The sequence below is a fragment of the Galleria mellonella genome, unplaced genomic scaffold, assembly GCF_026898425.1.
Source record: "Galleria mellonella isolate WM207_F2 unplaced genomic scaffold, CSIRO_AGI_GalMel_v1 utg718, whole genome shotgun sequence".
Taxonomy (NCBI): domain Eukaryota; kingdom Metazoa; phylum Arthropoda; class Insecta; order Lepidoptera; family Pyralidae; genus Galleria; species Galleria mellonella.
In genome coordinates, this window is record NW_026442143.1 from 1,731,572 (window position 1) to 1,754,577 (window position 23,006).

The following is a 23,006-nucleotide window of genomic DNA, read 5'->3' on the forward strand; positions in this document are numbered from 1 at the left end:
TTGGTCTCCGATAAAGGCGAGATGCTTAACTACAGAAACAATGACACGTAGAGTACCTTCTACGTATTTGTTATCATTCATTTGTTTATAACAATACATCCCGTATAAAACTTGTTTTTTTTTTAATGGGTGATAATGGAATGGTAACCCCACCCGCGCTATCAGTATACACCGGCGAGGCACCAGGGAAGGATGATAGGTGAGGTTTGAAGCAGGTCAGTTGGCCCATCGTGACGAATTCAACAAGAATCGTTCACGATGTTTTCCAGGAGGAACCACGTGGAGATCGACCTAATAAGGCATATTGCTAGCAATAGGGCTGTTAAACTCCACTGCTAACAATTCCTTTCTCGCCAAGTGTAAAATTAGTAGCTTCTTTATTTTGGAGCTTAGGGGAATTCCTTAAAAGAACTGTGAAACGAATACTCGTGCGTGTCGTAGTGATCGTGAAATGTAAAATTATAATTGAGTTAAAGACTAAATCATCTAGTTCAGAATTTTAATTATATAAAATTATTATTTAGTTATTAAATTTGTTCCTTTAAGATTCTTGTTTGTTATATCTAATACTATTTTATCTGTGCCATGACATGATGATATTTAGTTATATATTCCAGAAATTGCAATCTTTCTGTATTATAAATTTTAGGAAACTAACTGTAAATTGAAATGATAACTACAGTTTATTCAAAAATACTTTATTACAACGTAAATTCCCTATACATGTATAGGATAACAAACACAAATTTTTAATTGCGTACAATATCATAACTATATCAGACTTTTAACTCGACATTCTCGAGATTTATTTTATTTTATTTTTTGGTAAAAATGTGTGTTTGTATGTTATTAAGCAAAACATACAAAATTTAATAAGTATAAATACTAACTAGTTAAATACAATATTTGCGTGACTTAATACCCACTGGGGTATACTGATAGCTTGTCTAGTTTTCTCACGTTACATAAAGAGACAATGTTAAATTGATAAATAGTTTTTTTTTTTCATGTATAGACTCCAAAAATATTATAGAATATTAGTCATCACTTATTATATTTTGTATAAGTTTAATCATAATGGATATAATGAGCCTAAACCTGGTGTTAATATTCATGAAAATTAATAATTTTCCCCAAAAAGCGAAGTCGACATTTTATAGTTTTAGAACATCGTACCTAGGGCAAGTCACGTGATTGAATTAGAATCAAAGATTCTATTTTGAAATTTCAACAAAGTTATACACTATACGTCTTGGATTTCATCTTCCATTTCCATTCAGTACATTTAAAGTAAGTACTTAAGCACTTGCCAAACAAATTAAATTATATTTATTCTAATTTGATTATTCTATAAAATCTTTTACTTCAGCCAAAGACTAGATGTTAAAACTTATTTAATAAACAAGAAACCATAATTCTTTCGATAATTATTTTATTTACGTTTATTTGTAAAACTCAATAAATTAATGATTGTCTTACCCAAAACAACCTCTTAAAATTTTAAAGAAGTATGAGATGACTCTATTTAAATTGTTGGGACAGCGATATCAAATATTAATAATTTTTACAACTTCATGGTTCATTTTTCTTAACTGTATGCACAGATATTAAAATGACAAAGCTTGTTTACGAAAAAAAAAACGAACTTTGTCCAAACAAAGTGTAAAACTATTATACCTAATTTTTGTTTCAATAATATTGTTATAGAACCTTTCGATTACAAAAAAAAAAAAAAACATGAAAATCGATCCACAATTAGTGAACACATCGCATAATAAACAAAAAAAAAAACCATTTGAATTAAAAATCCTCCAACTCCAATTTTGGGGTTAGAGTTTAGAAGATCATATTTATATTTTAATATTAAAAACTAAAAAACAAATCCGTCACAATAATTATTTACATAGCTTATGTCTGTCATCATAACGCTTTGACTCAACACATTATTATACTACTCTACTCAATACAAAGATACTCCTTTTTCTTAAAAAAAAAATAGTACTAAATGGAGAGGTAATAGGATTTAACAAAGGTTTTGAGGCTACTGAGAGTTTGAGCGCACCGAATAGAGGGGAATAATATATATTGATAAAAATATTGAAAAACAATTTACTTACAAGTTTTTTAAGTTCGTGCGTGACGATATTAAATAACAAAAGTGCTTAGGGTTATTTCATTCTCCTCTTATACAAATATTTTAAATTTCTATACCCGTAACACTTCTGAGCAAAATGACTGGCAACAAATTATAATCAAAATACGCTAGTCTGACATATTATAATAAAAAATGAGAACAATATTGTATTAGCAGTATAGTATTACCAGATAATAGATACCAATATGCTACACTTATTTATAAGTGGCTTATACTGCTTATTATAATTCAAGCATTTATTGTTTTTAAACTATTTATATTATCTATTTATTTATACAAATGAAAAGAGGCAATACAATGGGAACTAAGTTAAGCCCTATTTTAACTAATATCATAAAGTAATAGTACTCTAATACTGTAATAATTAAAACAAAGAGGTAAATATGTTGTGTAATTGAAAAAAAATTATAGATGCTAAGTTTTCGCAAAGTACGTTAATAATGCCCAGACTATTCTTAGTGACAGCATTTTGCTTAGTTTTTACAAATGTTATAATTATTAATTATACAATATTTTACATTCGAAATTTCAATATGCATTCTCACAAAGTATATAATTTATGAAAATAATCTTTGTCAGTTTAACAGGGTTTTTACAATATTATTTTATTAGGACTATATATCAAATGTGTCATTACATACTTTAAATGATGGTTTTAATTGGCTCATCATCGTCACTCAGTTAAAGAAACTCTTCATATATTTTATGTATGCAAAAATCTAGTGATCTGCTACAAATGTTTATCCTATATTCTCAGACATGATTTTCAAAATACATATGTAATCTAAACCAACTATGTACGCATTTATTATGAATATAATAAATTGTTCTTAGTATGTACATTCAAGAGATATGATCCTATATATTATAATAGTGCAATAACCCCTAATGTTATAGTCAATAGTTAGTAACAAAATCTGTTATTTCTACTGTCTGTGTGTACATTCTTTAAGAAATGTTATTTTGTACAAATATTGCTTTCTCATTTTTACTAAATTTGTAATTAATAATGAAATTAAATTAGTGTTACTAAAAGAAAATATGAAATATTACTAAAATAATAAAAAAAAAAACTAAAAATTTCGATGCCAGAGCTCTTACTAGTTGAGCTAGTACTTCACTAGATACTCAACACCAAATCATTACTCCCATGCATGGCAAAGAAAATACAATTCAAACAACACCCTATTCGGAATTTTTCAATCACAACAATTACTGTAATATGATTTTAATATTTACACAACAATTTACAATAAGTAAATTGCCAAACGTCTAATAATAAAGGTTTAAAAGAAAATTATTAGACTAGTTAATATGTGGATGAATTCACTTGTCTAAACAACGGTTGCAAGTGCTATAAACCAAACGCTGGGAAGCTGGAGTGCATTGTGGTGGTATTGGGTGAGAAGCTCTGGTCCGGGAGAAAGCTGGCATCACCGTAGACGGGCGCGGCAGGGCCAGACGCGTATGGGCTGCGCGACCACGTCCGGGACCGGTTTAGTTGTTCCGGCACCGGACTTTGGGGCGGCGGTTGCTCCGGTATCCGGATTTGACCCTTCTGCTGCATCCGTGATTGTGCTAAAATAATATTATATTATTTAACAAATTTTTATCCTTGACCATATCTTTGTAAATGAAATATATTACTACTACCACTTATATGAAGGTATCACTCTCTCGATTCAAGAATTTCTAGTCCAATTACTTTTTTTTAAGAAATATTTATTTGCTTTAGACAAACATTTAACATAATAAAGGTCGCTTTTTGAAATCTGTTTAATTGTCTTGAAATTGTAGGCATTCAAATGTAATGTATTAATTAAATAAGGATATAAGCACTAATATAAGTGATTATTAAAATTTAACAAAATTAAATTAAACCAATAAATTTGAATAGGTACATGGCCAATATTGTCCAATAAGATTAATAATTATATTTTATACGTCCTACCAATAACAAATTACAATCCATGACAAGTTTCAAAGTATTACACGTTATACAAGGAGGCCTTTTAAGTGGTTTACCTTATTACGTGTCAAGTTATATTGAAACAGCCTGTTTTCTCTATACGAAGTACTACATACAAGCCAAATTTTATAACGATTGGTTGAGCCGTTAAGACGTCAAGAGGGTTAGCACTTTCATATTTATGACGCATCCTCACATTTTCATATTAATAAAGTTTATAAGGATTGTCTTATTTTATCACACGATCACGTTGTTCTTATGAAGAATCAATTTGTCATCTGTCTCATCGTAAAAGTAGCTGAGTTTCATTAATATTATCATGATTTTTATACGAGTCCTTAACATTAAGTTTGTTAGCATTTAGGATTAATCTGAGCTGTTACTTATTCCAAAATTGAATGTAATATTCTTACCATATAAAAATGCAGCGGCAACCGCAGCGACAGTCACCAACGTAGACAAATAAGGTTTCAGTAACGTAAATATGGCTCCAAGCAGGGTCCCACACGCCACCTCACACTCTCTTTGGACTTCTACTCGTAAATCTTGCGCAGTTAACTTCGACCGCACATTCACCCATCCGACACCACAAGCAGATGCTTCGCTTTTAACTATTACATCAATCTCGCCGTCTTTAGTACGTGTTTCTAGTTTAAGGCCGGGGGAGGTGTTCATTTTGACTAGTTTCAGAGCGTGTGGATGACCAGAGATAGTGAAGAAGGCGGGAGGATTCAGTAATGAGACTTTAGTGTGTGAGAGTTTGATAAGAGGCAGTAGAAGCACTCGTGTACAAGTGCGGGCGGCATCCCATTCAGCGCATAATTCGATTTCAGAGGAATCTATGATCGGTGTTGCTGGTAAAATAGAGCAGCCAAGTTCACCTGTAAATAGAAGTAGTAAGTTTATTTTTCAAATTTAGAAACCAGTACTAAATAGTTAATGATTTGTATACAAGTTATTTCTACCACTATATTTTTGGTACTCTTATCGTAAAAAAAGAAATTAGTTACTCACCATTAATAATATCCAAAACGGCTTGTGCGGTGTGAGGCGCTTTCGTTCGACATGTGAAGGGTAGCTCGACTTGTATGCCTTCTAATGCATATCTTTGGTCTTCAGAACAAAGTAGTGGTCCAGAAGTGAGACCTTCTGCCTCGATGATCAGTGGAACCATCGCCGATGGCCATTCGCCAGGTGCGAACTCCATCTAGACATTTGTAAAAGTGAAATATATAACAAATTAATGGGGAGAACTATTCAAAAATATTGTGTTCTAAGCGTTGCAAAGATTGGCCACACGGGGGTGGTATTTATTTGTGACTTTTAATTTACAGTCATTATGGGAAAGATAAGTATTTTTGGACAGATAGGCATTGAAACTGTAGACATGAATACTACAAACGTCACAGAATTCAGTGAATTTGTTTACGAAAACATAGCACTCCGTTCAAAATCTAAAGAATTAAAAATGTGTGAGTAAAAATATTACAAGGTTTTGAACCAGAAATATAATAATTCTCTGGTTGAACCACTAATAAAGATGTTTCCTCTCAAACATAAACAAAATATCATATATATCAGGATATCTAAAAATACAAAAATGTAGCTACATACCTTGGATATAGGTAATTGGTGTATAGTCCTAGCGGTTGGCGGACGGTCAAGCCGCAACGCGACAGTGGCTCGGTGCGGGCGAGCGGCCCACAGCACTGCGAGCGACACGCCCGCGCCCGCGAACACTCGCACCGCACCCGGCTCGCCGCGCCACCCGACGCCTTCCAAGCACACGCCCCATCCACCGCAAGCTGTAAGTAGATCCAATATGATAATCAATATACAAAAAGGAGGGGGTTGTTATTAACAAGAGCTAACAAAACAAATAGCCAGCAATATACCCTGTCAGAACTTCTCGCAGACAGACAGATAAAATTCAAACAACGTGTTTTAAATGTATAAACTAAATGCAGATAAAAAAAAAAAAAAAAATACCAAGAACGTTATCAGCACGGGGATCAGGCCCGGCTACCCACACTTCGTCGCGTACAGTCACTCCTCCTTCAGAGCTCTCGAACGTCATCAATGCACCAGTCGTCTCCAATCCTGATATCACCAGCTCGTAACCCAGTGCACTACAACACACGTCATACTTTACATTAAGTTAATATAAGACAACTATTGCTTTCTGGTCTAGGCATAGACTGGGCCACCCCTTAATGGTCGAAAGATGTATAGGAGTGCCCCTCTTTAAACATCAGCAAAACTTAACAGCACTTGCCAGTCCGCCTGCCAAGCGTGCCAACTACTGGCAAAACTCTCCTTATGGTGAAGGCATAACCAGTGGACAGTTAAAAGCCGATATGACGAAGATAATTACATTAAATTATGTGTTAAATGTTGTGAAAACGTTAAAAAGAGATGTGCATTAATATTGTAATATATAAAATGTTTATTATATCACTATGCAATATGCTGTTGGTGTTCCCGTTAATAAATAAATTATATGTTGTGTTATGATTATTTATAAGAGCCAATTCATTTATCAGAATCAAATATGAAATATTTGAAAACAAATTAAATGTTACTTTTCAAAACGTAATGCATATAATACGCTATAATGACTAGTTATTCTTATTTATAGACTATTACAACAGCAAAAGACAACGGTAATGGTAATTTACTAGTGAAAGCAATGGAAGACAAAAGTGATTAACTTTACTCATATTTCAAATTACATATTAATTAGAGTTGTATAATTATATGATAATTAATTAAACCAGCAAGCATTGTTTTGCTTCCTATAGCCGTCTACCCGGTTCATTTTGCTTATCAGGATAAAAACTATCCTATCTCTCTAGTTTCAGCAAACATACAGATAAGATTTTTATATTAAAATTGACCACTATATGGTTTTCTAAACATATAATAATGTCGCTTGTGCTATCGGTATATGCTAACAGGTTTTTACTATTTGGGTTGATAGTCTACATTTAACTAGTCAGTGATACAGACTTTTGAAAACCAATAGCTACTTCAATAAAATACTAGAAACGCACCCCGGTTTCCTACGGGTGTATAGATAGAATATTAATTATTAATTTCAAATTAAAAAAACTACAGCCTATATTATTTCCTAATAGTGTAGCTTTCTATAGGTGGAAGAATTTTTAAAATCAGTTAAGTAGTGTTTAAGTATATCCATTACAAACAAAGCATTTAATATTTTATATTTAGCTTTTTTTAATATTATATAAATGGAATACCAATTTGGTTTTTGGGAACAAGAAGAAGTCACACGGGGCCAAATCCGGCGAAAGGGGGGGTGTTCGGTCACCTGTTAATGGAATTTTTACTCAAAAACTCACGGACAACAAGGTGGGCAGGGGCATTGTCGTGGTGATGTCTATAGGCGCCCCTCTCGCCCAAATTACTGCTTTTCATCACCTGTCTGACCGTTAAACGACGGTCCCCATTAACACAAGTTCTAATTCTTTCCACGTTTTCGTCGGAAAAAATGTAAAGGACGTATGAACGGGGTCATCTTGAACGCTTTCTCGGCCTCTCTGAATCTTTTTAGCCACTTGCGGACACGTTGGTTCCTTCACAGCATCATCCCCATAAACTGTTCTGAGATCGGCAAAAATTTCACGCATTCTTGCCGAGTTTCGAGAGAAACTTGATTACGACGCGCTGCTCTTCAACGGAAGCGGGCTCCATGCCGACCGGTTTCGTTGTACACAGATGGGGACTGCTGCTTCTACCGCACCGCCTGCATCAGACCAGAAGCTGACATCATTGTTAGGGACATACTTATCAATTACAGGCCTCCCCACTCCTCTTTCTCGCATTCCAGAACACTTTTATACGAACTTTCCGGACAGACCTCGTAGGTGGAAGAATTTTTAAAATCAGTTAAGTAGTGTTTAAGTATATCCATTACAAACAAAGCATTTAATATTTTATATTTATAATATTATAACATATAAATAGAAAATGCATGGAGAGAAAGACGAAACAACATCAATACGCTCATGTTTATAGGCGACAGTATGGCGCTTTTCATCAGGTTATTACTAACACTAAATAGTACTAAAAAATGTATGAAATATAGACCTGTATAGGTCCATCTCCATGTTGGCGCGGCCTTGAAAACCATCGTTGGCTAAATTCCAGGTGTATTCATCACGATGTGCTAACTGACCTGCCTTTTCATTCTCACCTATCATCCCTCACTGATACCCCGTAATCGTATACAAATAGGGCAAGCAAAATTCAAATCCATTATCACCCATTAATGCACAAAACCTATTAATTATGGTGGTTTATATTAAAATTTTCCACCTTAATGAGATGAGAATGAAAAACCCTGTTAGTTATCATGACATTTCTAAATAACCATGTTTATTTGATACCAGCTAGAACCGCGAGCCTTAGTACCTTTACATCAATTTCTACAATGGGATTCTCATTCCATTACTAACAATTCCTTTCCCCCCAACGAACGAGCCAAAAAGTAACAAATTTTAATATTGACAATATTTTTACATATGTTAACGTATTTTACTTCAACCATAAAACGTAAAAAAATTAAACAGATTTACATGAATTATATAAAACTAAATTAAATGACACTTTGTTCACAGGATTATCAACTTACCGTTTCTCTATAAATATTGTTTCTCTCGTCCTTATGTTGCGCAATAATAACACCATTGCCAGGTCGCAGCGCCTTCAGTTCACCATTGGGACTAAGTTCGAGAGCCCCATCATCATACAATTTCCATGACCCTCTTGGTAGCGATTTCAATTGCAATGTAGCTCCTACAGCAATTGCTAGGCGTTCACCCGTTGATATATCGTTCGGGGAACCTTCCACTGAAGCACGAATGTCCGATATGCCCAATATTTCAATAGTACTATCCCACGACCGGGTTTCTGCGACCTGTTTAAATATAAAATTATGTTATAAATGTAGTGCAATACAATATATAATTTATTCTATGTTCCAATCCTCATTTTAATTTTATCAATGGCATTGATTATATTTTATTTCTGTTATGTTAATTTACAATTAGGCAGTTTATGATGAAATTAAAGTAATTCATACTACGAGTATTTTTTTTTTTTTATACAACAGAATGCCAAACAAGCTAACGGCCCACCTGATGGAAAGTGGTAACCGTCGCCTATAGACATGAGCGGTGCCATGGACATAACAGAGTATACTGTTTCGCCCATGATAACTCCCATGCATTGCCATTCCTGAGGACTCAGATGTTATTCCTCTGTACCCTGTAAATTCACGCCATATCCTACCCTTCATACCGAAACACAGCCATGCAAACACAACTGCTTCACAGTAGAAACAAGAATGGGACAGAGGTAGTCAAGCAATCGACTTTTGTACAGTCTTCCTCATTAAAAACTTATTTAAAAAATACTAGAGTCACAAGCAACCGAAAGCATTGGGAATAGCCTATTCCATAATTTTAGACAATTTTATGTAGTATATTACCTCACAGGGGTGAACATATTTTTGTTATTACTATTAATGAATTTAATTTCAGCCTATACAACAGAATGTTTACTAAAACATATTTTATTAATTCAAACTCATTACCTGTCCCATATTTCTGACTCTGACGTCAATTGTTATAACACCTGGCTTCAATGGTACAACCCTAACGGCTATACCCTCAGCAACTTGTCTCTCAAGCATGTCTGTAATATTAATAAAAATTGTGTTATATTTACTTTACTCCATCATAAAATGAAGACGAAGCTATATGGAATATATGGAGTAAATTTGAGATGTAAAAGAAAGATTTGATGTTAGAATAGTTGTAGTAGTGCAAGTTCACCGCGCAGCAACGACTGCAAGTAATTAAAACGTATTAGTCCTTCTAGCCGGATTTAATAACACATGAGGCATTACCGTCTGCATGTCCGGCATACAGTCTAGCAGCTGCGGGATCACGAAGGGTCCAAGCGACGCGTGGCGGCGGCTGAAGCGCTTGCAGCGCAGCAGCTGGTAGTCCGTCGGCCGCTAGCCACAGCCCGCCTGGCGAACCCACTAGCAATGTCTGAGTCGCTGCTCGCACACGAAGTCCCGTAATTGGCACCACCTGCATACCATTTCCCAATTTTACTTTTTAATTATAACAGAAGCAGTGCACCACAATAAATAATGTGAAAATCTTAATGCATGGTACTTATTTCTTACTAGTGCTGGCAACAAAACTGTCATCGTTTATCTAACATATGACATCTTACCTCAACTTCTGCTTCAGCGCTGGCTATTTCGACGTTAGCTATATCGACTGCAACTAAGATTACGCGCGCTTTACCAGTTGAGAGACCATGAACAGATCCCGTTGAAGAAACCTGTAAACAAAATAATGTAATTGATGAATGTGAATGATAAAATATGATAAATTTGTAATGGGAATGGCATAATTAAATAATGGATTTTTAATTTTGTAAATTATGAATAAATGATCTATATTATATATTAATTGTATTGCACAGGTTAATAGATATTTAAACGAACCTTACAGTAGTAATAAATAAAATCACAGTTAGTGTTATAAATAAATGTAAACAATGCTGAATATAAGTTTGTTGTTCGTGGGCCAGCAGAACGCCCGGGACTTCTGACTAGGTCGTCACGCGAAGCGATTGTCGGTCCTTTTATTTTTGAATTCGTTTATATAAGTAAAGTTGATTTGGTTAAATCACAGACTTTTTGTTTTCTTTATTTCACATTTACAAACAAAATTATACATAAAGCGATTGTCGTAGGCTAGAAAATCTACTAGATTTATTGATTCTAGTTTTACTCCAAGGATCAGTTTATATGCATTCTAAGCCAAATTAGTGGCGTAATAATATACAATAGTTTTGTAAGTATGTTGTAAGGTCAGATGACCTATCATGACAAATTACTGGGATGACCGCATGTAGATCGAACTGATTCCTCCATGTCTTCCTCCTCCTAAAATAAAGCCCTAAAATAACAAATTTAAGACTTACTTCGAGACAATTCTGCGACGATCGACCGGCGGTCGCGAGGCGATAGTGCGTAGAAGCAAGGTGCGACGGAGGTCCGCCCGAGCGTCGCAGCTGCAATCGTGCGCCTGCAGGGATGCGAGCCGTCGCCGGCACTATTTGGAGCGGTGGGAATACCAGCACCTGCACCAATATAAACCAGCAAATAAACAACTTATTTCCACAAAACATTTAACTAGGTATGCTTTAGTGTAAAATTTATACTATATTTTTTTTGTAAAATGTGACTTTTTTTATTTTTTATACTCAAATAGAGAGTAATTTTATATTTATATATATATTGTTATTTAGAAACATTGTGACTAAATTGATAAAGGGATAGTAAATGATATAGATTTTTACTTTATGTAATTATGTGCAGGCGACATATTATATCTACACTCTATCACTAATTACACAGGGATATATGTTGAATTAAGTATATACCTCAACGTCAGGGCTCCAAACACCAGCAATAGCGGCCCGGATTCGAGCGGAACCTTCAGCCAGGCCGCAGAGCGAGGCGTCGCGGACGATCACGGGCCCGCTGGTGCGCACGTCGGCCGCGCGACTCGCCGCCAGGGGGCGCTGCGACGAACCGCGGGCCACCGCGCGAAGCCCCGCGCATGCGCCCACGCCGATAGCGCGAGACGTTATCACTTCCACGCTTAGCACTTCTTCGATATTCACCTGTTTAGATTTAGATAAGATATACAAGAAAAATTATATTATAACAACAAATACATGTACTCTACAGTATCGTTTATTCAACATTAATAATAACAACAAGAATGTGCAATAAGATAAAAAAGAATTGAAATGTTAATCTCAATGACCCTGAACTTTTTAACAGTTACTTGAAAAATAGGATTTTTCATTTTTAGTACTGATTAAAATTAATATTTACACACTAAAAATTTAGATTATTTTCTATCTACTTCTATATCTATATACGACAGCACCACTTTTCATTAGGTGGACCATTAGCTACTATCAGATTTGCATTCCTATTTACATTAAAAAAAAAAAAATGACTTTCATAAATAGTTCTTCACATACCTCAACAACTTGCTTCTCACCCTGCACGCACAAGTCCGTTACCACGAGATCATAAGACCCTGGGCCGGGCACGGTCGCAATCAGTACTCCGTTCTCGACGGACGCAGACACACCCTTGGGTGCTTCCACGTAGTACCGGCCGCTGCCACCCGACACTTTGGCGATACCATTCACTGTATCCCCTTCCCAAGCCATTGTAGCCTGAACAATTCGATAAATTCGATATATGGAAGTATATGGAATTTTTTCAAAAAAATTATACGAGTCACAATCAAAATTAAAAAAAAATTACAGTCTATCTATCTATGCTATATATTGTTTTTGAAACATTTCTGCATATAAGGATGAATATATACCCGATATCATATAATAAAAGTAATTCAGAGCAACAAAATCTAATCATGCACTTCCTCAAAAACTGCAGCCGAAGAAGGCAAGAATCTCTGCTTCAACTGAGTGTTTGATTTTAATGTCATTACATAATTGTCATACAAATATGAAAAAAAATTGCACTATTTATTACTATTAACTTACCTTTAATGGATCACAATTTAATGGTGACACTACGCGCGCTTGTATGCTTGCAGTAGCTTCAGGTATGCTCGCTTTCAACAATCCACTCCATCCTATAGCTTGTTCATCAGCTACCACGAGCTGTAACAAGTAAAATTTGTATTAGAATTTACAATATATTAAAATGGATAAAATCAAATATGCTAAGCGAAATGTGGATATGTCATTGACATTATTTTACTACCCCATTAAATATTTTAATCGTTGCTTACAACGTTAATCTTTTTATATATTATTTTACTATCATTAATTTCGTACAATTATTATTTTCAAATGTGTTCTTTATTCCTTACCATTACTTTACTGGTATATAACTGAACGGCTGACATATAAAATATCCACATTAACCAGTAGACGTTTTATTCTTGTTGTAGGTAATGCATGAATATGTACCTGGTAATATTTGTATGGGACGGGCACAGGCGCGTACTCAGGATGCGTGTCGACAAACAGCTGGTCGGCGCCGAACTGCAAGCCGGCGTGACGCGGCTCGCTGTCCCAGCCCACGCGTGGGCCGGCCTCGTCCAGAAGCTCTCGACCTATCGCGTCCAGAAGCGTCACCCCTACTCGCACCTCCTGCCCTGGTCTCAGCCATAATCTAGACATAAAGCATAATGTATATGAAAACAAAACAAAAATATGAGGGTCAAATCGTTTACCTGTAATTTTTTTTTATAATAGCACGACATTTTAAGCGAACATAGACATTATGGTCCATTAATGTGATCAACCGAAAAAAAATCTTTATGGAATAAAAATGAGATGGTAACTCAGACTGCGCTATATGTGTACCTTCACAAATTTCTATGTTTTAGAAACCAGAATCCAATAACTTGGAAAGTCTAATAATATTTGATCTAGAAAACAAAAAACGAAATAGAGAAAAATGGAAGAAATCTGTTATACAAACCTGGCACCCCCAGAACAATTGCCAACTAAGTCAGGCGGCTCAAGCCGCAGCTTGGAGACGTGGGGCGCGCACGCAGCCTCCAGCTCGGCCGCCTCGCGCTCCTCCTCCGCCTGCGACTCCACCGACATGCGGGACTCTCCCCTCTACCACACAGTACAGACCATTTAATGTATACCATAGTAGTAACATTGGTAGACTATTTTCCTACTATTTCGACAACATAAGTATATTTTAATTGTTAAATACAAAATAAGTACAGATAGATAGATAGATACTCTTTATTGTTTCCTCTAAAGATTCAATGAGTTTTATAAATACAAACAATTACAAGAAAATATTACACTAAGAAAACAGTGGACGACCTGAAGAAGTCGATAGTGAAAGTCACTCTGAAGCACCCTCCTCAATCTCTAAATTTAAAATTTAAATTTCATTTTACAGCGAACTGATTATTCTAAAGACTTATATTTTTTTAAGAACTGCATTAGAATTGTTTTATATTTAATAATCGATGGTTCATACCACAATAGATTAGGTGAACTATGAAATGAAAATTGTAATTTTAGAGATAGGTTTAGTAGTCCAGTAAGTATACCAGACTACAAGACAACATTCATTATCACATCGCTTTTTACCTATTATTGCTAAATGTAGAGCTTAGACACTTGATACTGCTCATGTTTGTAGGCGACGGTTACCACTTTCCATCAGATGGGCCGTCAGCTTGTTTGCCATTCTAAGTAGTATAAAAAAAGCTAATTTACAAATTTGACATTAACAAATTTAACCCAAATGAAATACTCATAGGTACCCTGTTAGTTAGTTTTTATTGGTTACTCATTTAGTAGTTTATTGTCCTAACTTGCAATGTAATTCATGTAGAGAAATTTTGTATTTTCCTATTGTAATTAGCTAAATTATATCATTGATATAATTGGAACATTGCAAGACCTTAGTAAAAAGTACTCTTATGTTGAACCAGTTACTAAATGATCACAAAATCAAATGTCATCAAATCTAGTAGTTATCGATGCGCGCACAGACATGGTATAATCAGTTTTATTATATGTATTCACTTACTAGTACCTATTTCCAATGCCAATGAATTAAACTAAATTCTTGTTTCTAATTATAATAACTACTGTATTTTTGAGTGCAACATAGAATATTATAAATAAATAATAAGTCTTACCCATCGGCATTTGAATGTAAACAACTGGACATCGGGGTATCGGTGATTCGATAATTATCGCAATATATTTATATATCACTAGATTGCGCCATATATATTTGCCAACACCTATACATATAAAAAAAAATTGTTACTACAAAAATATTAAGCATTTTAATTGACTAAAAAATAAAAGATATTTTTTTATTTATTTATTTAACACTTTATTGCACCAACTTAACATGATTTGTTAAACAATTTTCAATACGTATAGTGTAGTACAAAAGGCGATCTTATTGCTAAACAATCTCTTCCAGACAACCTTTGGGTAGAAGGAATTAAAGCATAAATAGGTAGATGACGCGTTAAAAAAAAATAGATTTGTAAAAAATAATATCTGTGACAGCATAGTCATATACACATACATAAATAAACACATACATCCAAACATATACATATATATACATACACATACACATATAAATATATATACATACATATAATTTATTTTAATGGATGTTTTATCCATCTAATATTGATTAGTATAAATAAAACCAATGATTATGATCTATATGGATCTAAATATTAGGCCGTATATATGCATTTATATATCTATCTTCTAGAATAGAAATATTTTCTATCATAAACATAATCACGACTATAATGATCGAAAAAGAAGATCGATATATTTGTCAGATAAATCCAACTGGTATCAAAAAGTGCAACAGTCATTAAATATAAGGAGCAGTTCACACTAACCGGCAGTGTGGCGCCAGTGAGAGCGGCGACTGTGTCGTGCGGCCACAGTACACGCGGCGCGGCCCGGACATGCACCCGCGCCGTGTCGCCCGCGCGGCCGCGAGACACCCGTACCGACGATACGCCGCGGCTCGTCCACACGCACTCTATCACGCAGCACGCGCCCTCTGGGAAACAAGAGCTTAGGATTAGTGGCCACTTTATTGATTTTTAAGGCTAAATTCATACTGATATACCGATCTCGATTTGTTCTCGATTTAGTAAGTGGGAACACTGCGAGATTGATTATGACTGGAAAAGAACTAGATTGTATAAATAGTATAAATACACATATTGTTTTTTACGTGATTTAATTTTACCAGTATATTTTAATATACTCAAACAGTGTCCGATATAGGACGCTATTCGAGCAAATGCATAAAGTGGCAGAATGAATTTACTACAATAGAGGCATAATATGTTGCGCCAATTGACTACCACTTTTCTTCTCTACCCAAAAGTTGTATAGTGTTTTATAAGACCACCTTTTGTACCTTATTACTGGAATATTTGATTATTATTTGTTTACTGGTGCAATAAAGACTAAATAAGTACATTAAATATTCATTTGTTCATCAGAACGCAGCAAATACTACTTTTCGACTGCAACGGCAAAATAGCTAAATTGGACTCAAGATGGCTAAATCCCTGCTGTATATGAGTCAAAATAAATATTGAGTTATACAACCCGTCGAAGTAAATACGCTAGTCTGTTAATATGATGCCCTCAGCGCGAGAGGTCTATTAAACTCGGCGGTAATGCAAAACAAATCCTATTATAATTCATGTATGGTGGGCTTTTAACCCATCTGATCCCATGATACCATATGATTTAAGAGCAATTATATGAAAATCAGGCAATACATTTTTGTTAATAAAAAAAAAATACTGACCAACAGGCTGCATCCATGTAGCTGCAGTGACATTATGAGGCTCCGGACCTTCAAGCAATGACACCGCGAATGATTCACAGTTACACCTGAAAGATAAATATATAACATAGAAATAACCTTCATTTAAATAGACTTGTTTACAAATTCTTCTAAATGGTAATTTTTTATAATTCTTCTGCTGGGTTCAGGATGTTGTTACTACTAAGAATCCGCAAAAAACTCAATGTTCGAAAATAAAGCCTAGGTCACTCGCTGATAATATAGTTTTCTATAGGTGAAATAATTCTTCAATTGTATTTCAAAATTGACAAATAATTGCAACGTTGCCATACTGCGGTAAGCTAAACCTAAGAACAAGGAATTACATAGAGGAATGATAAAATAATAACTGCAAATCATATGGTTGCCTCCTTTCTTTTTATGCAAATTAGTAAAAAAAGGACGAAAGATACACCATTAGTTGCTATCTTTCTCAATTCATAGGCCAGTGTATAGAAAATGTGTATGTAAGATTTTTGTTTATTTACATTACTAGATAATATATTAGATACAGTTTATGTAGAAAGTATGCAAACAAGTTGTATCTGAATTTGGTAGGGTCATAAAGCCATATAACATTTTCTATATGATTTACAGTTTTTACTTTATCATTCCTTCTATGTAATTCCTTGTTCTTAGAGCTAAACAAATTATAGTACGTACATGTGGAAGTTGTACAGTTCGCCGGTGTTGGGATGTGTGGCGGTGAGCGCTACGTGCAGGTGGTGCGGGCGACCCACCCGCGCCTGCCCCGAGCTCGACACCTGCACCAGCTCCACCGCCGCTGACCACACCCTGCGCCACCACGGGTATCGAACAAACATGTTAATATTACAATTATGTAAAACCTATATTACCGGATAAGGGAGAAGGGATTGTTAGTAATGGGGAGGTTAGTCCCTATTGCTATCGATATACCCTATCAGTTCGATCTCCACGCGGTTCCCCTGGAAACTCCTGACTATCATTGAATTCATCACAATGGACTAACTGACCTGCCTTTTCGTCCTCACCTATCACCTCTCACTAGCACCTCGCCAATGTATACCGAAAGCGCAGGCGGGAATACTATGCCATTTTAACCATTAAAAATAAATTACCAGATATGGAGACATAACACCATTAAACTCAATGCATAAAGGATGCAAAAGGTAAAGGTCTATGTCTATGTGCAACGGTTATCAATTTCCATCAGGTAAGCCATTAGCTGTGCCCATCCTAAGATGCAAGCAGAGTTTTCAAAAGTTTTTTTATACCACAAAGGTGACAAACAAACAAGCACAGAGCTCGTCTGAAGGTGAAGGGTCACTGTAGCCTATGGACGCCTGCAACTATAGTGATGTCACTTGCGCGTTGACGATCCTGAAGAAATCTTAATATACCCTTTTTGAAGAATATTGTAAGAATATTTATTGTAGTCTCTAGGAAAAACCTCGGAGCTCATTCCACAGCCTGACCATTCACGAGACATATTTTAAAATTACTTGTAATAGTATTATATCACAGTACATTGAATTATTAAAAAAAATTGCCAATTTGAGCCTTGACTCAAATTATACTAGCAGAAGCACTAAGGTAAAAGTACAAAGTCAAGCCCTGAAAAGGTTAATAAACTTTACCTGCCAACTGCACGAACATGAGGGTAGTTTTTCAATTGTACCATGACGTCAATATCTCCTTCGCCGCGTATTGTCACCACGCCTTTAGTCGATAGCGAGATAGCAGCACCATACGACTTTTCGCTCTCAGACCACACCACAGGCTCGTCGCCACCACCATGGTGTTTTAATTGTATCTCTCTGCATGAAAAAAGGAATAAACAATGTAAAAAAAAAACCTTTTTATTGTATTAATTGTATGTGACTTGCCTGAACAAACACCATTAAGTATTTTCAGTCAGAAAACTAAAGCCAGTATAATTTCCAAACAGAATAGGATAACTTTTTTATTTATAAAAAAACTTCAACCATTTCATAAACCTATTTTAGACATTGTATTATTTTTGAAAGATAAAATAAAAGACAAAACACTGTATTAGTTAAAAAAGGTTAGTAGAAGGTTTCAGTTTTTGTAAGTCTTCAAAAGAGCTTTAAAGAAAATAGGATTCTTCTTATTGGATTAGGTACTATGCAATATTATTTTTTCTTTAATACTTACTTGTGTTATATTATTATTATATAATATATAATACTATTTGAAAAATTAAAATTCCTGTTACTTACTGCATTGTATCAGTCCATGCCACAAATAATTCTGGTGGTACTATTTCCAAAGGATCCACAGCTACTGCTGATACCTCACCCTCCACCTATAAATATTATATTAGTAATATTTTTGTAATTTAATAATAATATCCCTTCACAACAAACTGATGATATTCATTTCTATAGACAATGGTCATCATACATTTACCATGTGAACCATCAGATTGTTAACTATTGCCAATTATTATATAATCAATATATAATAAAATCATAACTAGTCACTGTCTGTACATGGAAGATATATAAGAAAAACTATTATAGGGATGCTTTATGAACAAAATGAATAGAACCCAAAACAATTTTTGTCTGTTTATCTGTATATGTTCGCGACATTGTAATCTCTTTGTATAGTTTATAGCGATATTTTATAGTTATCTTTGTTAGCATAAGTTGTTAGTTTTTAATCATTTAAATTGTTAATTTTATATAGACTTTATATGATGTATCTATAGCTTGTAAGTGGAATAAAGCATTTTTTGTATCGAGTCCTCATTATCCACAAATAGAAATAAGGAAAAAATTGTAAAATGATAATAATATTGATAATTTAACAAATTTACAAATGGTGCGTTGAAGGGCAGTCTTCGCCCCGTCCGCTCGCACAGATCAGATGTGAGTTTTTTTTTTACCGTTTCATCCGATCGAGTTCATAAATCAAATAAAGTTTCTCTATATCAATCTAAAGAATCATTTAAAATGCTGATTTAAAATAAGCGTTTACACCACTTAACATGCAGTGTTTGTTTTATTTTAATGTTCATAAATAAAAAAGTCATATTTTTTTTTATAAAATGATCAGTTGTCTAATTTTTTTTTTTTATATTGATTTTCGAAAATTCTGTCTACTCGTGTGAAACCAGGTCTGATCACTAGTACATAAATAAATACACACACAATCATATACCCCAACTCAAAAAGAATATATAAATTTACAATTTTCATAATATGTAGTCGTAATCTTATAATTGGATTTAAGATTAAAATTTGAATACCTTTCTTGTCAAACTCTTGCCGGCAACTGAATAAAGTCGCGCTGTAATTGTCAATGGCCCAGAATTCTGGGCTACAGCATCTGTTAAGGTCCCATTTTCAGTAGATCTTAGTAGATCCACATTGGCTTCCCCCTCTACAGACAGGCGTATCAATATCTCTTGGCCAGCAGTGAGAGGATGTCCATTGATATCTAACAATATGCAATGAACTGTAAAAAGTTCTCCACGTATAAGTAAACTTGAGGGTCGTAGGTTAACTTTAATGCTATGAGGTTCTGCCACTGTCAAGGTTGCTGTTGCTACCTCTGTGGCTCCAGACATAAGAACTACAGAAGTTGATCCAATTTCTGTAGCTCGGACAAGACTGATAGTATCATCCAAAACAGCTATTCCTGTATCTGGGACTTTCATATAGTACAGTGTGTCAGCAACCTCTTGCACTGTTAGACGACCAGCACGAGCACAAACAACCCTATAAACAATAAGTAAGAATTTAGTTCATAATCTAATTATAAGTTGTACATACCATATATAAAACCAGAAATTCTCAGATATGAAACTTTTTTCAATTACTATTATATTATGAAGTATGAATATACATTAATTGTTATATTAGTAAGTTAATCTACATTCAAATTGTTAAATAATTAGAACATAAAATATGTAATTAAAACTATCAGCAGGTAGTTTTGGAAGTTCAAGAAACAACTATGTTTTTAAATTGTCCAACAAAACAAAGATAATAAATAACCATATAGAACAAAATTACCTATATCTAAGAGTATCACCAGGCGCTATGACTGCTGTGGCCGGGGTAAGCACAACACTTGCCACAACATGCAAGGTAAAATCTGTACAAATGTCTCCAAGGCACACAGTAACGCGACTTTCTCCCATTGCCTGACCATACAACAGAACAGAGTATGATCTCATCCCTTTTGCTTCTATTTCAGTTATTCCAGGAGGTGCTTCATAATCTGTGTCACGCCATCTCACTAAACTGTAAAGAAAGGTATTATGTCATAGTCTTCCAGGTATTTATAATGTTACAAACATGTTTTGCACCAATCCAAATAGAACAGTTATATTTTGAACAAAATGTTGAAAAAGTGAAGACACTCATATGCATATCTATAGCTTTTTAAAGATCTTGGGGATTGATTCTGAGTTACCATTTCCTAAAATTAAAATTTTAATTTAATAGTTAAGCAAATCTATTATGGTATGAACATTGAGAAGAAACAGTATGTACTAATCCTTAAAATAATGATTTAACTGCAATATTTAATTTGATTTTTAGACTTAGAGAATGGTGCTTCAGAATCTATTATATTATTACTTAAAAGTTCCAGTTGCTGCAATTTACATGTGATGTTCTTTCATGTAAATTCACACCTCAGCACAAGTGATACCAAAAACACCTCTTGCATACTATAACCTACTTTCTCTTTTAAAATGCAAGCCCTGCAATCTCTATTTAATTTTAAATCCCTTTTCTGTGTTTAATATTAACTATAAAATATTATAACTTACGTCACTAAAGGATCATCACCAACACTGCTACCAAAATTCTCTATGCTCCATTTCAAGCTCACTCCTTCTAATGTTGAAAACTTATTACCTAAAATAAAAAAACTATATTGATGACATCTGTACATATGCAACAATGGTGGGCATATTACTTTGGATAAATGAGATCCCAAGCTTGATTCCTAAACAGGCCAATTTATGAAACAAACTTTTGTGTATATTCATTGCCTGATTTCTCTTAACACAAGATATGCTAGACTGTATTGATTAGGTGCGATTAAAATTTATATTTGTATCTAAATTTTTCTATTGTTTTGTAGAAAAATTTGCTCAAATTTCTACACTGACAAGCAACATTTTTATTACAAAGGACAGTTTTCCTCAAAACACAGACACATATATATGTTATTAACATGTCAATATGTTTGCTTAGCCTATAATGTATATATAGTACTTACATATATTAAAACAAATTAAGTATATGTAAAATATTACCTTGGTCATCATATGCAAAAACTTCAAATGCTTCTGGTGCTTCTTCCAAATATAGTTTCCATGTTGTACTCATTACTTTGAGAGAGCTTATTTTGTCAATGTTTACATCACCACGAAGAATCTACACATAAAAAATTTAATAAGACATATGAACATTTTAAGAAATGTTAAAATCAAATTAGATCCTCATCTTTTATTATACTTTTTTAAATAAATCACAAATATAATATGGATTTGACATTTCAATTCTCTTCATCTCTATATTATATTTCTCCATGTCGCAGGTATGGCCTAAAAATGAAGATAGAAATACTCTCAAAACATTATTACTGTTTTATCATAGAAGTGTATTTATTTTATATATTCCCGCCATTTTTTTAAATATACTATACCTCGCCACTATTCACTTCTTCAGCCAAAATTATTACAGAACCAGGTGGGACACAAGTCTTGGATACAGAAACACGCGCAGCACGAGAACAATGACCTCCCCAAGTGTCCTCGAAGAGTGGTTCAAGATCTATGATGTCATCGCGCGATAAACTCCTGCAAACAAACTCTTTTCACTTTAACAATTCACTATATATACGTGATTAGTATACGAAATAATATTAAAAGCTTCATTTACCAAGTATAACAACCGCCTTCTATAATTTCAAAGGTAAAATTAACGTTTTTATCCTCAAACCATGGTAACAGAACTCTCGGGGTATTAATTTTAGCACTTTTACACACATTGCTACAGAAACAGAATGTAATAACAAACAATATAGTCTTTTGTAATAATTTCATATTTATGATTTAGAAATTGTCTACATAAGTATTGTAAATCAAATAAACGATATAACAAATGGTTCAAAGTCAAATGTAACCTCAAAACAAGACGCGGTCTTTTTGACATTTGGTTCATAAATGACAGTTTTCTATTGTTGTCATAAATAAAATATCCATACCTATGTAACTTCATGCCAAAGATATTCCTTGTTCTTAGAATATGTCTTATCTTTAACAAATCTTAAAATTAAAAAATATGCATTTTTAGTAGTAGAATTAGAAATTATAAAATTTTTGATAATCAAAAATTTAAATCATAAGTTAAGATATAACATTTGCA

The 23,006-nt window shown here is 34.1% G+C and overlaps 1 protein-coding gene across 1 annotated transcript; it reads right to left on the reverse strand.

The window, feature by feature from the left end:
* Positions 1 to 682: 682 nt before the first annotated feature.
* Positions 683 to 22,790, reverse strand: LOC113516092 (nuclear pore membrane glycoprotein 210). The gene is given in 27 exon segments (XM_052900855.1): positions 683 to 3,733; positions 4,538 to 5,005; positions 5,139 to 5,331; positions 5,739 to 5,929; positions 6,114 to 6,333; positions 8,773 to 9,063; positions 9,742 to 9,842; positions 10,057 to 10,246; positions 10,395 to 10,505; positions 11,154 to 11,312; positions 11,616 to 11,858; positions 12,228 to 12,428; positions 12,762 to 12,881; positions 13,194 to 13,398; positions 13,711 to 13,853; positions 14,903 to 14,955; positions 15,538 to 15,807; positions 16,573 to 16,658; positions 17,275 to 17,406; positions 18,231 to 18,410; positions 18,834 to 18,919; positions 19,868 to 20,339; positions 20,637 to 20,867; positions 21,401 to 21,488; positions 21,893 to 22,013; positions 22,285 to 22,438; positions 22,521 to 22,790. Coding segments are annotated over 27 exon segments (5,097 nt in total). The 5' UTR covers positions 22,685 to 22,790; the 3' UTR covers positions 683 to 3,509.
* Positions 22,791 to 23,006: the final 216 nt, after the last annotated feature.